Raw genomic sequence first — 15,968 nt, forward strand, 5'->3', positions numbered from 1 at the left:
TGGGGTCTGGGTAATTCTCTAAGACGCTCTGAGGTTTGAAACAGCTCTTTGTTGGAAGCCCCTAAAGCATTCTGCCAAAGACCCCAGCTGGTCACTGATGTTTCTCATCCAGCTCTCAGCCAGCAGCCATCTCTGGTGGGCTGGAGTTTTGAGGTGTGTTCTAATCCTGCCCTTTGCTGTGTGCCACTGAGCAAAGGGAAGAGCCAGATTAGGCATCTGGCACTTGACATCAAAGTTACAAAAATGGAATAATTCATTTTATTAGAAATCTCTCCATTTCCTCTCTGTGGTGCATTTCCAAATCTTCAGTGTGGGTTTAGACAACTTCTTAATGGAAATCAAAGGCAATTGGACGTTTCATTCATTGTTCATGCAGAGATTGTGAAATAATTTAGTAAAGGTAGGAAGTCTGCCACAGGGACAAGGCTCTGGTTGGAGCAATTAGTGCTGAGGGGTTGGTGGTTCTGTTTCCGGGATGCTCAGCTGCTTTGCCCTTTTCTGGACCAAGGGGCTCTGGGTGCTATTTTGCTGCTCTTGGCCAGAGAGGCTGGCAAGAAGCAGAAGCAGAGGCAGATCCTTGTTTGCAGTGAGGCTGGTGGGTAAGGAGCTGTGTCTCTGTCCCGGCAGTGCCTGTGCAGGGGGTTCATGCCAGGAGCCCTGAAGTCGCCCAGCGCGACGCCCTGCCCGTGCTCTGGTCCTGCCTGGGGAACAAGGCGCTGCCTGTGCCGAGCGCCAACGTCCGCACCGTGGCCACCAAGCTCGGCTCTGCCCTCTACAAGGTGATGGGCACCCAGCTGAAGGAATGTGCTGCCAGCAAGCCTCCACACGTGCGGGAAAAGCTCTCCAAAATGTTGGGCTGGTGAAGGTGAGATGTTCTCCAGAAAGCTGAGGAAGTGCTGAGTTGGACACCTCTGGATTTGCCTTTTGAGCTGTGCCAAAAATGACAAAATCCTAAGGAAGGGTGTGCATCTGCCCCTGCTCTCTCCATTGCCCTTCCTACTCATGGCATGGGGGGCCTGAAGCAGCTCCAGATGGAGGACAAGGTGAAGGCAATCATGGCTCAGCCTCACACAGAGGTGAGGGGGGAGCTGGGCCAATCTCTGCTGGCAGGAAGGGTCTTGTGGCAGCCCAGAGAGGCTGTGCACATTGCCAGGGAACAGCTGTGCCCTGCATGTGCCCCTGCAATGAGCTGTGCTGCTGCCAGTGCCCCTGGAGCTGTGGGGCTGCTGAGCTGTGGGGCAGGCAGAGGAGCAGGAGGGTGCATGTGCAGCTGAGCCATTCCTGGGGAGCACAGGGCTCTGGGCTCCCTGCTGTCCCAGGGCAGCCCAGAGGCCAGGCTGTGCCTGTGCCAGCTCTGGGCAAGTGGCTCAGGGTTTGCCCTGGCCTGACTCAGTGTCTGCCAGCAGGAGCATGTTTCCCTGTGCAGCTGTTTAGACATTTCCAGGAAATGTGTCCCATGAAATATGGAGCTTCAACTGCTTTAGGTTTGCATGGTGGCCTCTGTTAAACTTTTTGTCTCCACTTTGCAGATCTGACTGATTACAGTCTTACCGAGAAGTTTTCTCCGGACCCTCCCGATGTTCCCTCACCCACAAAGTCCTCACCTCCCATCCAGAAGAGCTCTCTTTCCTCCAAGCTCAGGAAGAAGCTGCCGCCTATATGAAGAGTGTTGAAGAATAGGATTGATGTGTTAGGCTTGATAGTTACAGATGTACATATGTTCTGATCTTTAGATGTAGTTTTGAATTGATGTGTTTTGATTCTGTCTTTAAGTTTTGATGATATTTTTAATTGTATATATTTTATTTTTATGATGAAAAAAGTAAATAAATAAATAAAATTTAAATAAACCCAGAGGAGAATGTGAGACCAGGACCTGCCAGCCTAGAGATTATGGGAGTGCAGCTCACTCGATGTGCCAGTGTCTCACCACATCCTTTTCTCATTGGGCCTCTCCTCTTCCTCTTTGGCCATCTTTTCTTTGTGTCATTTGTGCTGCTGCTCTTTGTTACTTGGCATTACAACAGGGCCACCATTGACCTGTTTGGGGGACAGTGAATCCAAAAGATCCTGTCTAGTCAAAGGTTTTCTACCTAGGTGTGTTCTGTGCTCACCAAAGGCCTGAGCAAAGAAACCAAGAGAAGTGTGCCCAAATCCCAAAGCTTTGCTCCTTTGCAATCTCCCACAGATCTGGCTCACAGGTGTCTTCAATCACAATTCCATAGGTAAGAAGAGGTCATGTATTTTACCGGGAAAAGATGCACTGCTTTGGCAAAGTCACCTGTATGTATATTTACCCACAACAGCAGTGCAGCTGTGTTGTTTGCACCTTGTTTGCAGAAGGATGAGTGCCCTGGGAGGCCAATAACAAGTGACAAGGGTTCCTCCAATCTGCACTGCAGCCTGGCTGCCATTCATCCCAGAGCTAGGGGATCATTTATTCCCATGGACCAGTGCTTGCCAGTGGAATGAATTCCTGCACAGCTGGAAGAAGCAATTCTGGATTCAGCTCCAGCTGTTGGTAGGCTGCATGATCATTGACAATGCTGCTCTTCCAGAAATTATTCTGCAGTTTCCTTTCATAGTCATTTGAAGCTTTTAAACTTCACATTTCAATTTGCTTTGCCTTAGGGAAAAACACTTCTGGGCCCAGTGCAAACTGTCACCTTTTGACAGCAAAGTCCTCATGTTTGCCAGCTTCTAATCTTACAGAATGTCACCTGGCTGCAGGTGTTTGCTTAGCTCTGGGTCTAGTCCTGGCCTAGTAAAGCCCAGGCAGGGCGGCACATTGCAGGGAAAACTGGTCCATGAGCTTATGGGGTTACCATCAGCAGTAGAGTGAATGTGCCCTTTGGGGATTCCTCTGGAGACAAAATTAGGGATCTACTCCATGCCACAGTATTCTCTTAGATCTTTCTAAAATATCCTAGAAAAGGCTGTGAAACTTCACACCTGCTTGCACACCCACTGTTTGAAGACAGGCATTTTTGTCCCTCCTCAAAGTCATTGCTCTTGCACATCAGAAACATGAACATCCACCAACAGGAATGATGCATGGTCCTGCTGCTGCTGCTTCAGAGCTCTGGGAAGGTCAGACCTGGGTGTTACCAATATGAGCACTTAATTAGCATTTCATGCTCCTTCAAGCTGTCCAGATCTCAGGGCTTTTTGTTTCAAAGCAGCCACTGCACCATCTCTAGGGAAGAACAGGAAATGGGAAACAGTGACTGCCAGCCTTGCAGGGGTGTGGGGGAAAACCTGAAGTGTCTGCATCAAAAGATGAATGGGAAGAGTGTAATTGCCAAAGCAAACACTTCATTAGGACAGCAGGAGCAGTTCTTTACTGCATGCTTGCATGAAGATCATTTGGGATCTCCTTTTTGTGTCTCATGCAGAAAAGGAGCTCTTAATAATACCACGCTACTTAAACCAGATTGGGACGCAGCTCTGTAGTGGTTCACAATGAAGCAGACTGCCTGCTGTGTCACTGCCAGCCCTGGTCAGCCTGCGAGGGACTGTAGTGTATGCCATGCCTGTTTCGCCTCCAAGCAGAGCTTGTTTTTCCATATTAGTGTGGAGTAAATACCAGACTAATAAAATGGACAATTAAACTGGCCACTTTGGAAGATATGCTCATGCTTTCGCATGTCAGTCCTCTACCTCATGCTCCCAAGGCTTGTTAATCATCATGAAATATTTAAAAAAAAAAACCTCAGCTCCCATGTTACACCTGAATAAAATTGCACAAGATCATCAAGAATTCTGCTGGCGGGAACAAGACAAGAGCCTTCCGACACTCGCTTGCAGCTGTCCTGGATTGCTGCAGCCCTTTGTGAAAAGCTGCTGCAGACAGAGAGTTTGGAGTTGGTTTGGGCCTTTATGAAAGATCTGTGGAGCAGTGTGCAGGGCTCTCCTGGCAGGAAACTGTTTGTCCAAGCCCAGGGACACGGTGCCGGCAGGAGCGGAGCGGCCCCGCTCCCAGCCCGAGAGTCTGTGGGCTGAGCCACGCCGGGGAGAAAAGGCAGCGAGGGGCTCCAGCCCAGCTGCTTCACTGCCCTGCCCGCTCCATGGAGCTCTGCCATGGGAGAAAGCCGACGCCGGACGAGCCCCCGAGCTTCCATCAGCTGCTGGAACTGCTCCGTGACAGCTCCTGTTCTTCCAAGAGAGACCCCGGCGCCTTCTTGTAACGCGTGTCATGGGGGGATTCTGTTTGGTAATAAACTGTTGGGCATTTTCCACTTTCATCTATTAGTAATAATTTCCTATTGCTGGAAAGGGGTTGTTGGAACACTTTAGAGGAAACAATTTATTGCACAATATCCTGTTTGAAGTTGTCTCAAACTGTGTGAGACAGATGGCTTCACACAGGAGCATCCCCAAGGCTGCTGAGGGGGAGGCACAGAGGAAGACAAACCCAGTATTTCTGAGGGAAACTCCTTGACACCAAACCAACCTGAGCTGTCAAACAGTAGACCTGACATTTCAAGACATGGGCCAAACGGGGAAACCTTTCAGTGTGTTTGGTCCAGGCTGGGTTATGCTCAGGGCAAAGGTGTGTCAGTGTGTTGGATAATACTCTTTTCTTGACCTAGAGATGGGGACACTGAGAGGTGTTTTAAAAACTTTTATTTCCTTTTCAGTCTCATGAGAAGGGCGAGACAATACACATAATTCACGCCATCACAATCAGAAGCCAACTATTTCCTAATTACAGTATTTCTTGGTCTATCAGCTTTTTGCCATGCCATGTTGTTGATGCCTTAAAGCCAATTATTTAAAACTACCCCTTGTGGGTCCCACTACAATGCATCTTTCATAGCTCTATTTTTCCAAAGTCTTATTTGCAAGGCCATCTTTTGAAACTTTTTTCTAGCTCCATTTCTCTCTCAACAATATCTGTCCTATTCCATGGCATTTTTAAGTTAGTATTTCTTGTCTCAAGATTTATATACAGATTCATACTGTGTGGGCCTTCTATTAGGCTCTAAAAACTTTCTACAAATCCATTTCCCCCATCAGTGCACTTGGCTCCTTCTCTCCTCATTGTGCCTGGCAAGCACAGGACCCAGAGCTCCTGCAGAACCCATCACAGCACTCAGTGGGAGCAAACTTGTGTCCAGTCCTCACCTGGAGCTGTGGTGCGCAGCATTCCACCACATTGGAATGAGGAACTGTTCCTGCTCTTTCAGAAGGAGCTAAGGAGGTTTGGCCTTCAGACCAATTGTCTGCAGGCTCCTGCAGTGCCTCCTGCTGCTCCCTTGCCAGAGGCACCCCAGGCCAGGGGGGCACATCTGGGCTGCTGTGTCTGGCTCTGGGGCTCCCTGTTCTGGGCAGTGAGGAGGAGCTGCAGAGGCTCTGCAGGACTGACAGGATGGGCTTTGGGGCTGGCAGGAGAAGCTGAGGGACCTGGGCTGCTGGAGCTGCTGAAGAGGAGGCCCAGGGCTCGTCCTGCAACTGTTCCAAGGGTGGTTTCAGAGAATCACAGAATCGGCAAGGGTGGAAGAGGCCATGGAGATCATCAAGTCCACCCTGTGCCCTGACACCGCCTTGTCTCCCCTGAGCCTCCTCCAGGATAAACAACTGCAGCTCCCTCAGCCACTCCTCACAGGACTTGTGTTGTTTCAGACCCCTCCCAGCCTTGCTGCCCTTCTCTGGACACACTCCAGCCCTTCCATGTCCTTCCTAAACTGGGGGCCCAGAACTGGAAACAGCACTGGAGGTGCTGCCCAAGCAGTGCTGAGCACAGAGGAAGAATCCCTGCCCTGCTCCTGCTGGCCAAACCATTCGTGTTCCAGGCCAGGAGCCATTGGCCTCCTTGGCCACCTGGGCACACTGCTGGCTCATGTGCAGCCTGCTGTCCATCAGTCCCTGCAGGTCCCTTTCTGCCTGGCTGCTCTCCAGCCCCTCTGGCACCTTGTTGAGGGAGGGATGCAGGGAGGGAACGGGTCCAGATCCAATCCTTCCTGAACTGTGGTGTTTGCTGGCACTGCCAGTTCCCAGATCTTGATATTTCCATATTCTGTCACAGCCCAAGTCCAGCAACTTGCTGGCAAAGAAAGCCAAAACCAAGCAAATACCTGGTACCTACAGCAACCCGATCTCGGGTTTGCTGACACCCCCAGTACCCAGATCCGGAATTTTTCAGATGCCTGCACAGCATAATTCCAGCAATTTGCTGGCACAGAAAATAAGCATCTGGCAATTTCCCAGTACCGGCACATTCTGCACCACGATCTGGCATGCGCTGGCACTGCCAGTGCCCACATCTGGCAATTTCCCTCTTCGGGCACCACCCATGTCCAGAATTTGCTGGCAAAGAAAGCTAAAACCTGGCAATTTCCCCTTGCCAGCACTGCCCAATCTGGACTTTGTTGGCAGCAGGATCCCAAGAAAGATGGAAGGAAAGATGGAAAGAAAAGAGGAAGGCATCCAGACCCAGTCCTGCCTGGAGCCTGGAGCCTGAAATGGGCTGTTTGCTGGCACTGCCAGTGCCCAGACCTGGAAATTTCCCTATTCTGGCACAGCCCAAGTGCAGCAATTTGCTGGCACAGAAACCCAAAACCTGTGGCAGCTTCCTGCTACTGGGTCTGGCACCACCCAGATCTTGTGTTTCCTGTACCAGAACCCAGATTTGGAAATTTCTCAGTGCCAGCAGAGCCCAAATCTGGCAGATTTCTGTCACTGGCAATGACACCACCCAGATCTGGTGTTTGCTGGCAGCGCCAGCGCCCAGATCTGAAAACTTCCTGGTGCTGGCACAGCCCAAGTCCAGTGATTTGCTGGCACAGAAAGCCAAAGTTTGGAAATCTGCAGGTTCTGGCTGCAGCACCATCCAGATCTTGTGTTTGCTGAGACCGCCAATGCCCAGATTTGGAAATTTCCAATGCCTTCACAGCCCAGGTCTAGCAATTTGGTTTTAGCTATCTTAGGAAGAGAAGTTCCTTGGACTGTGACTTTCCTTTTTCTTGGAACTGTTTAAACCTGCTCTGCACTGAAAACCCAGACAAACACTGGCAGCTCACACCTGTGGCCCACCGAGCTCTGGGACGCTGCATTCCAGCACCAGAGGGACTTAGAAGAGATCGAGTGAGCCAACTACAACCCACCAAAAGGACTTTCTGAATTTGCCATCTCTTCAGCACTGTCAGAGGTTTGATTTAATATTATTCATTTTTCATGCTTGTGAATACTTTACTTGTTAAATAAACTGGGTTTTTTTTCACTTTTCTTAAAGGGAAGTCTTTTCCTGAACTAGTAGGGGGAGGGGCTGCTTGAACTTGCTTTCTAGACGGATCCCTTTTGGAGATTTCCTCCCCAAATTTGCCCTAAGCCAGCACAAACAGTTACAATGAAAATTTCACCAGTGGCATCATTTCCTGGTGGCAAATCTTGTGACAGAAGCTTGACCTTGTTCTCCATGAGAGATTCTTGGGAAGAGCAGACAGGAGAAGATTCCTGGAAAACTGAAACAGCTTTCCAGAAGTGAAATGAAAATGAAACAAACAATCCAATATGCTTTCCTCTATTTATTTCTATGCTCCCCTTTTCCATGTTGCACTACTTCTCCATCCCAGTAATTCCAGATGCACTGCACCTCTAAGATTGGTGACTTAGTGACTTTTGGACACTCTAAAATACCATGAGCCACACACAGTTTTCCTTCCCCTGTTTTTACAGGAAAGCAACACTGGAGGTGTCAGTGCAGTACTCGGCTCAGGTAGGAATCCTACCCCAAGGGAAGGTGGCCCGACAGTGTCTGACCCTGAGCAAGGACAATGCCCAGCAGCAAGCGAGGGGATCGCTGTGCCAGTGTGCAGGAGTCAGGGCTCTGCAGCTGCGCTCAGCGCTGCAAAGTTCCCGTGTTTGGACAGAAGGAGGGGCTGTCCCCGGGGCGCGCGGGGCTCGAACGTGGGGCTCGTGGGGCGAGCGGGGAACGGACACGGGGACGAACGGCCCCGGTGCTTCAGTTGCAGCGGCGGCAGCGGCGGCAGCAGCAGCGGCGGCAGCAGCAAAAGCAGATAGACTAGAAAAATCGTTCTTTCTCTTTCTCTCGTTCTTTCTCTTTCTCTCCCTTTCCCGGTGTCGGGCACGCTTCTCTCGGGGTCCCTTGCCCGGCGTCCCTCTCCTCTCCCCGCCTCCCTGTCCCCTGCCGGACCGGGCCATGCCCCCGACCCGCCCCCGGCCCCGGGCGGGGCTGCCCCGTGCCCGGCCCCGCCGTCCCGCCGCGGTCTCGCCTTCGCCCGGCTCTGGCCGTACTGGCGGGGGCGCTGCCGGGCGGGCATCAGTGCCTGGGGCGGGGGCGGCATCGCCGCCCTTTGCCTCCGCCTGGCCCGAGCCCGGCCCCGGCCCCGAGGCAGGCTCCAGTCCCGGCCCCGGCCCCGGCCCCGGCTCCTCCCGGGGCCCGCGGAGGGCACACGCGGCGCGGCCGCTCCCGCCGCCTCCGCTGCGGCTTCCCCGGCCCGAGCTCCGCCGCTCGGCAGCGCGGCCGCCGGCCCCGAGCCTCCCGTGCCGCGTTCCTGGGAGCGACCGCCTGGGCATGGCCGGCCCGGGGCGGCTGAGGAGCGCTCGGGGGCCGTTGCTGGCCCCGGGCCGAGCGCTGACAGCCGCGTCCCGCCCGCAGGGACGGCGCAGGAGGCCCGGCAGGAGCGGCACCGGCTGGGATCGCTGCTGGGGCGCGGCGGCTTCGGCAGAGTCTTCGCGGCCACGCGGCTCTCGGACGGCGCCCCGGTGAGCGGCGGGGCCGGCGGCGGGCGCAGGAGGAGGGGATGGAGGAGGAGGGCAGAGGGCGGAGGATGGAGCTCGCAGTGCGGGCGGCGAGCTCACCCCGCTGCTGCCCTTGGCTTGCAGGTGGCCATCAAAAGGGTGCCACGGAACCGCGTCCGGCACTGGGGCGAGCTGGTGAGTGAGCGGGGCCAGCAGCCGGGGCTGCCGGCCAGGGATGAGCCGGGGCCCGGCACGATGGGAGCCGCCAGGACGCCCCGAGGGAGAGCGGGCGTGGGGCCAGCGCAGGGCGCAGAGCATCCCGGGCTGGCTGAGGGCTTCCCCAGGCCTGGCACGGCATCGGCCCCACTGACGGCATCGTGCTCCTCCCGCAGCCCGACGGCACCAGCGCACCCCTGGAGATCGTGCTGCTGGCCAAGGTGTCCACTGGCTTCCCCGGTGTGGTCCAGCTGCTGGAGTGGCTCGAGCTCCCCAACTGCATCGTGATGGTGCTGGAGCGGCCAGAGCAGTGTCAGGACCTGCAGCGTTTCATCGGGGCACGGCGGTTTCTGCCCGAGGAGGAGGCGCGGGAGCTGTTCCGCCAGGTGCTGGAGGCCGTGCGGCACTGCACCAGCTGCGGGGTCCTGCACAGGGACATCAAGCCAGAGAACATCCTGGTTGACCTGGACACCGGGCAGGCCAAGCTGATTGACTTTGGCTGTGGCACCTACCTGCAGGACACAGTCTACACTCACTTTGCAGGTGAGCCTACCCAGGGCTGTGCTCCCGCTGCTGACGTCTCATGGCCCAACATCTCCCAGGCAAGCTGGCTGTGGCAGCGGGGATTCTCCCTTTGCTGCCAGTCAGGGCACTGAGTCCTCAGCTGAGTTGCTTTAGAGCAGGGCTGGGTGGGCAGCCATCTTCCAGCCCTGCTGGCAGCCTTTGCCAGCCGCTCTGCCCAGGACTGGGGCTGGGCTGGGGCAGCCAGCTGGACCAAAACCCCCGTGGGTGGGGGTAGCAGAGAGAGAGGGCAGAACCTGTGCCCCAGCCACTTTGGTGTGCAGACGAGAGGAAGGGCTTGCACTACCCCACTCACCCTGTTTCCCTTGGCTTCATAATATTTTTGGGGCAATGCAGGCAGGGAGGATAAGGGCATGTTTTTTCCCCAGCATGGAGTGGGTTTTTCCTTTGCATGTCATGGTCGGGCCTAGCCAGGACTGCCCTCTTCCAGCACCAGAGGCTTCTTTTCCAACCCTAACTTTGTGCACAAGTCCCAGATGCTGGCGAGAGGGCAGTGGTCACCCTGTGTGCCCCTGATGCAGCCCCCGCGGGCCCAGGGATGCTGGGGCCAGGCTCTGGGAGCAGCAGCATGCCCCTGATGAACTCCATCTGTATTCCATAGGAACACTGTCCTACAGCCCCCCGGAATGGAACGACTTTGGCTGGTACCATGGCGAGGCAGCAACGGTCTGGTCCCTGGGCATCCTGCTGCACCAGATGGTCTGCGGGGAGCACCCTTTCAGGAGGGGCCGGAACCTCAGCTGGGGCCAGCTCCCGCTGCCACAAAGGCTCTCTCAAGGTGGATCCTCTTCTCTGGGCACGGGGGGAATCCCAGTGCTGGGAGCCAGCAGCGGGCTCGTGGGCATCCCGCTCTGGCAGCTGCTGAGGAGGTGGCACATGTCCTGCTCTCCTCCAAAACAGGGAATTGGTGGGAAAGTTTAGGCCCAGCTCAGAGTGCATCCAGCATGGCCTGGGCATGGGAACAGTGGGGTAAAGCAGACAGGAGCCTTCTCTGGCTGACCATCAGTTTCTGCTTTCTCTCCCCAGAGTGCAAAGACCTGATCTGGTGGTGTTTATCCGTGAACTCCTTGGACAGACCCACACTGGAAGACCTGTTCTGTGTTCCTTGGATGCAGGATATTCCTCTGCCATAGAGGAAGGGAGAGAGCCACCGGCACACTTTGATCCAGAGCCCTGGTAAGTTCCTGCTCCACATATGCCTTGGCAATGAGAAGCAAAGGAACCCAGCCCTTTTTGTGCTGCCAGTGTCACCGGACCGGGGTCATGGGATGGGAACACGCAGCCCTTGTGCTGGAGCTGAGCTGCTCTGCCCAGCACTGGTGGCCGCCATCCCAGCTGGTTTTGCTTGTCCTGGTTCCCTGACAGCTGGGGCCCTGGGCAGAGCCCTGAGAGCCTGGTCTGCCCGCAGGGAAGGAGAAGGAGCCCCTGGAGAAGCTGTACCGGGTGGGGATGATGCTGCTGCTGCTGCTGCTGCTGCTGCTGCTGGAGACAGCGAGGGTGACATCAAGGATGACAAGCTCTTCCTCAGCCCGGCCACTGGAGGCTGAAGGTGATGCACTTTGATTCTGGCACCTTTTTCAAAGCCAAACTCCACAGGGAATTTGCAGATGAGTCCCCACCTGGGGAAATTCAGCCAGATTTGGGCATGGCCCAGCCTGGCGGGGAACCAAAGGCTCCCCCTTTGCTGGGGCAGATGCAACTCATTCTTCAGGCACTGCCCAGCTGCTTTTGGCAGGGCTGGGGCATGGCCTGGGGTGGGTACGAAATGGGAGCGGGCTCCTGGCCCTGCCAACAGCCCCCAGCACCCACCGTGCCCTGGGCTGTGGCTGGGGCTGGGGCAGCCAGCCCGACACAAACAAACCCCATGGTGGAGCAGAGGTGGGGCTCCTGAACCTGTGCTGGGGCTGCTTTGCTGTGCAGGCAAGGAAGGGCTTGGGCTGCCCTCTGCCCTTGTTTGCTTTGGGGTCACCGTGATTTTGGGGGGCAGTGCAAGGGGGAAGAGAGAAAGTGTGGGATTCCCTCAGCCATGGCTGGGTTTTTCCCTGGCATGCAGGGGTTGGGCCTTCCTGAAGACCCTGACAGAGATAAGAGTTTTTACCATTTTTCTTGTTTTCCCTTTTTGCATCTGACCTCTTTTCAATAATGTGTTGTTTGTTTTTCCAGAGGAAGCGTTCCAGGTGGCCCAGTGTGGATGGGGAATGTCGCAGACATTTCTTCATAGAAATCCTTTCTTTGGGATTTCTCCTTCTTCTGGGAAGCAAAGGGCCCCAGAAGAAGAATGTAAACAATTGTTATCAGCTGTTGTGAAATGTAGCAGGTGTCCCTGTGATTGGCTCATCTTCCTTGTGTACCATTAAAGGCCAATCACAGGAGCAGCTCAGGGACAGATTCCCTGGGCAAAGAACTTCGTTATTCATTCTTGCTATTCTATTCTTGGCATAGCTGCTCTCTGCAACCTCTCGTCTTATTCTTTTTAGTATAGTTATAATGTATGATATATCTTATCTCAATAAATCAGCCTTCTGATCAAGAAACAAGATTCTCGTCCTTCTCTCACCACAGTGACCGTCTAAGGCCGCTGTAATATCTGGTGACCCCTCGTGTCAGGGCAAAAATTAATTTGATAAAGACCAGAGGAGCAAAAATTGCTGCACTGGGTAAAATCCTGTATGTGTAGCATGTGATGGTTGCTTTGAAGTGACCACAGAAGTGGATTCAAGCCAGGAGCTGAAGAACTGAAGATCCTGATTTGGACAGAGTTCACAGCCAAGGCTGACCACAAAGAGAACCTTCTTCTGGAACACCTTCAGGAAGATGTTCGCAGAGCTGGCCAGAGCAAGCTGGACATTTTCACAAGGTACTTTTGTCTTTTCCCTTCCTGATGAACCAGCCCTTCGTAGTTTGTGGCGGTTGGTATGGCGAACACATGCCTTGGAAGAAGAGGTTCAGTTCTCCCCTTCAGAGGAGAAACTTATTGCCCTCTGGCAAAAATGGTGTAGAGAAGATGGGATTTTTCTGTCAGCAACAGATCTCTATGAGTTCTTTCGATGGGCAAAGCTTTTTCGGTTCTTTACTGATGTCCTGTACGCCTTGGATGTTTTTGTCTGGGAGTGCATGAACTCCATTTTTCAGTTTGTCTGGGGCCAGGAACGTGTTTTGCCTTTTATCTACCCAGCATTTCTAAAGCTCTTCCCAGTTTTGAAACGGAGAGCAGCTATTTTTCAATGGATTTCTAACTGTTATGGACAGGCTCCGTTTCCACCGTCCCCGGTGGGAGAAGACCCGGCGGGGGATGAGTGGGGGCTTCCCAGCCCCCTGTCCTCAGCGGGAGAAGCCCCGGCGGGGGATGAGTGGGGGCTGCCCGGCCCCCCCTGCTTCGCGGCGGGGGGGGGCGAAACTGCGCCGAGCGAAGAAGTTTTTTTTACTCTTTCCCCGGAGCCTGCGCAGACGGAACCTTCTCCCCCCCCTCCTTCTCTCTCTCCGGGGGGGTGGGAATGGGCGGTCCCGCTCGAGCCAGTGCCGTTGGTGCCGCCCCTGCCAGCGCTGCGTCCGCCTTCAAGACCCGCCTCACCGGCGCGGCCGCCACTCCAGGCGATCCCGTCTCCGCCTCTCCAGGCAGTCCCGCCCACGGCTTCACAGGCCTCCCCGCCCCTGCCAGCGCCTGCGTCTGAGAATGCAGAAGAGGCACTTCCTGTGGCTGCTGAGTTGCTAAGCGACGACGACGCGTCTCCAGCTTCCGGCTCAGCGGGGGAGTTGTTATCTCCGGCCCCTCTGCCGCTTCCATCGGCCTCCTCGCCACCTCAAGCCGAGACGGTCCCTGTTCAGGATGGTGCTGGAGATGGCGCCGAACCTGCGGGACCCTCGGAACAACCCGCGGCCGCTCCTACATCCAGCGGGATTCCCTCCCCGGTTCCGGCTCCCCCCCCGCTGCCTGCACAGGCTGCCCCAGCAGTCCTGCCGTTGTCGGAGGCTGTGTCCTCCGTGTCGGCGTCAGAGACTGCCCTGGCACCGGCGGCTTGTTCGAGCTCGGACCATCCCGGACCGGTTGCTGTAGCAGCGGCCCCGGCGGCTGGCCTCCCCTTCCGTGGAGCGGGGGCTGCCCGCCAGCTGACTGGGGGGACAGCCCGTCTCCCTGCTTTTAAGATCAGCATTCTCGGCGGGTTCGGGGGTGGTTTTTCGGGGATTGTCCCATGGAGGCTGCCATCTCTGCCGCCTCTCTTGCGCCCTAGTGGCGGGGGGCAGGTGCATCCCGAGAGCTCTGCCTCTGATCTCCAGCCCGGAGGGGGTGGGGATGAAACCATGGGGCAGATGAGAGACAAACCTGCTGCGTTTGCAGTGCAGAGGGAGAGGGCACAGATGGAGGAGACCATAGCTGGTTTGCTGTGGGGAACAAACATGTCCAGACCCCAGGTGAGATTTCTGGGGAAGGCTTCTATTTCCCTGCTGCTGGCATGCCTCAGTGGTTATGGGAAAAGGAAGCGTGTCCCCACTCGTGCTGCCATTGTACTGGCAGCAGGGTGCAGGCCTGTGGGAATGCAGGGCCTGCCTCATGGGTTTGGCCTGGGCCGTTGGGCTCAGGAAGTTTTTGGGCCAGGGCCAGCATTTGGCCTCTTGGTGTTTCTGGGGGTTGAGGTTTCTCCTACCGGTCCTGGTCCCCCTTTGTGGGCCAGTTTTGGGGTTCCTGGTCCATCATGGGCCAGGGCCCCCAGGGCCTTTCCTTCTCTGGCACTGCTCTGCTCTGCTGCTGCTCTTTTCTTTTTCGATCACAAAAAAAAAAAAAAAAAAAAAAAAAAAAAAAAAAAAAAAATAAAAAAGATTGAAAACAGTGGGCAGCAGTTCTGAAGCACTGAAGCATTGAAGGGCCAGAAAGGGACATTCCAAAGTTGTTCAAATTGTTTGAAATTGTTGTAGGACTGTCAATGGTTTTTTGATAACTATTGATGGGACTCTTTTGCAGCAAGTCTGTTTTCAGGACAAAAAAGGACTCTCAGATGTCCAAGAGAAACAACTCCAGCTCATGGACTGTTCCTGAAACCCAGCTGCTTGGACTTCAATTCTCTTTGCATTGTTTTTTGCATTTTTTTAGATTGTAGGATTGTTTTAGTGATTTATTAGTATTGTATATTTTACAGTTGAAGAAATCTCCTGTTCATTTCACATCAGCATTTTTCTTTTAATTTATACAATTTAGAAGGGTGAGATGTCGCAGACATTTCTTCATAGAAATCCTTTCTTTGGGATTTCTCCTTCTTCTGGGAAGCAAAGGGCCCCAGAAGAAGAATGTAAACAATTGTTATCAGCTGTTGTGAAATGTAGCAGGTGTCCCTGTGATTGGCTCATCTTCCTTGTGTACCATTAAAGGCCAATCACAGGAGCAGCTCAGGGACAGATTCCCTGGGCAAAGAACTTTGTTATTCATTCTTGCTATTCTATTCTTGGCATAGCTGCTCTCTGCAACCTCTCGTCTTATTCTTTTTAGTATAGTTATAATGTATTATATATCTTATATCAATAAATCAGCCTTCTGATCAAGAAACAAGATTCTCGTCCTTCTCTCACCACAGTGACCGTCTAAGGCCGCTGTAATAGGGGAAGTGCTGGGGAGCAGCTGTGTGGATGGGCCGTGCCCTTGGAGAAGGCTGAGGCCATGGTTTGGGAGCAGCTTTTCTTCCAGCCGTGGGTGGTGTGAGGTGGGTCCCTGTGTGCTTGGCAGGGTGGGATCAGAGCTTTTGGGAGCTGGCAGCGAGCACAGGAGCATCCTGCCCTGGGCAGCTGCTGAGGGCTGGATGTGCCGTGGCTGGCTGCAGGCTGGGCACATGTCCTGCCCTCCTGCTCTGTGCCAAAGGCAGCAGGGATGGGCAGCTCTGGGCACAGCTCTGGGCACAGCCAGCATGGCCTGGGCACCGCAGGCCTTGGCACAGGGGCACGGGAGCCCTCAGCTGACGGGCGGTTTCTGCTTTCTCTCCTTGCAGCCGGGCCCTGTGGGTGCTGAGGCTGCTCTGGGCTCTGCCAGGGCTCTGCTGGGCTCAGCCCTGGGCCCAGCTGGGCTGGCTCTGCCCTCACATTGCTCTGACAGCTCTGCATCAGACGGGCCTGTTGCGAGCACAGCGCCTGAGCTTTCTGCTTTGGCCGGTGAGTGAGACTCTGCTGCAGGCCCAGAGATTGCAGCTGGGGACACACATCCAGCTGGCAAGGACCCAAACTCTCCACAGTCCCAGCTGAACGCCTGGATCTGTACAGGGTGTTTTCTTCTTGATTGGCTGGAATTGTGCAATTGCACTTTCTTCCTCCTCTAGCAGTGCCACGAGTGGGCCAAAGCTGGCGAGTGGGCCGTGCTCCTGAGGCAGTGCAGTCTGGAGCTGGTGGATGGAGAATTGCCCTTCTGCACTGCCAAACCAGAGCAAAAAGCCGTAAGTGGGACTTTGGGTCTCTAAGAAATCCCTGACAGTTTCAACAGGAATATGCAG

The 15,968-nt window shown here is 54.7% G+C and overlaps 1 protein-coding gene across 1 annotated transcript in view; it reads left to right on the forward strand.

Moving 5' to 3' along the window:
• Positions 1–15,968, forward strand: part of LOC141728040 (serine/threonine-protein kinase pim-1-like) — a 30,492-nt gene that overhangs the window by 3,493 nt on the left and 11,031 nt on the right. The window contains exons 3-11 of the mRNA XM_074534338.1: positions 8,028–8,727; positions 8,848–8,898; positions 9,096–9,462; positions 10,103–10,279; positions 10,528–10,677; positions 10,910–11,050; positions 11,665–15,191; positions 15,474–15,633; positions 15,798–15,911. Coding sequence (XP_074390439.1) covers positions 8,028–8,727; positions 8,848–8,898; positions 9,096–9,462; positions 10,103–10,279; positions 10,528–10,634 — 1,402 coding nt within the window. The 3' untranslated portion in view covers positions 10,635–10,677; positions 10,910–11,050; positions 11,665–15,191; positions 15,474–15,633; positions 15,798–15,911. The remainder of the gene's footprint in view (positions 1–8,027; positions 8,728–8,847; positions 8,899–9,095; positions 9,463–10,102; positions 10,280–10,527; positions 10,678–10,909; positions 11,051–11,664; positions 15,192–15,473; positions 15,634–15,797; positions 15,912–15,968) is intronic.

This window comes from Zonotrichia albicollis, unplaced genomic scaffold (genome assembly GCF_047830755.1).
Source record: "Zonotrichia albicollis isolate bZonAlb1 unplaced genomic scaffold, bZonAlb1.hap1 Scaffold_83, whole genome shotgun sequence".
Classification (NCBI taxonomy): Eukaryota; Metazoa; Chordata; class Aves; order Passeriformes; family Passerellidae; genus Zonotrichia; species Zonotrichia albicollis.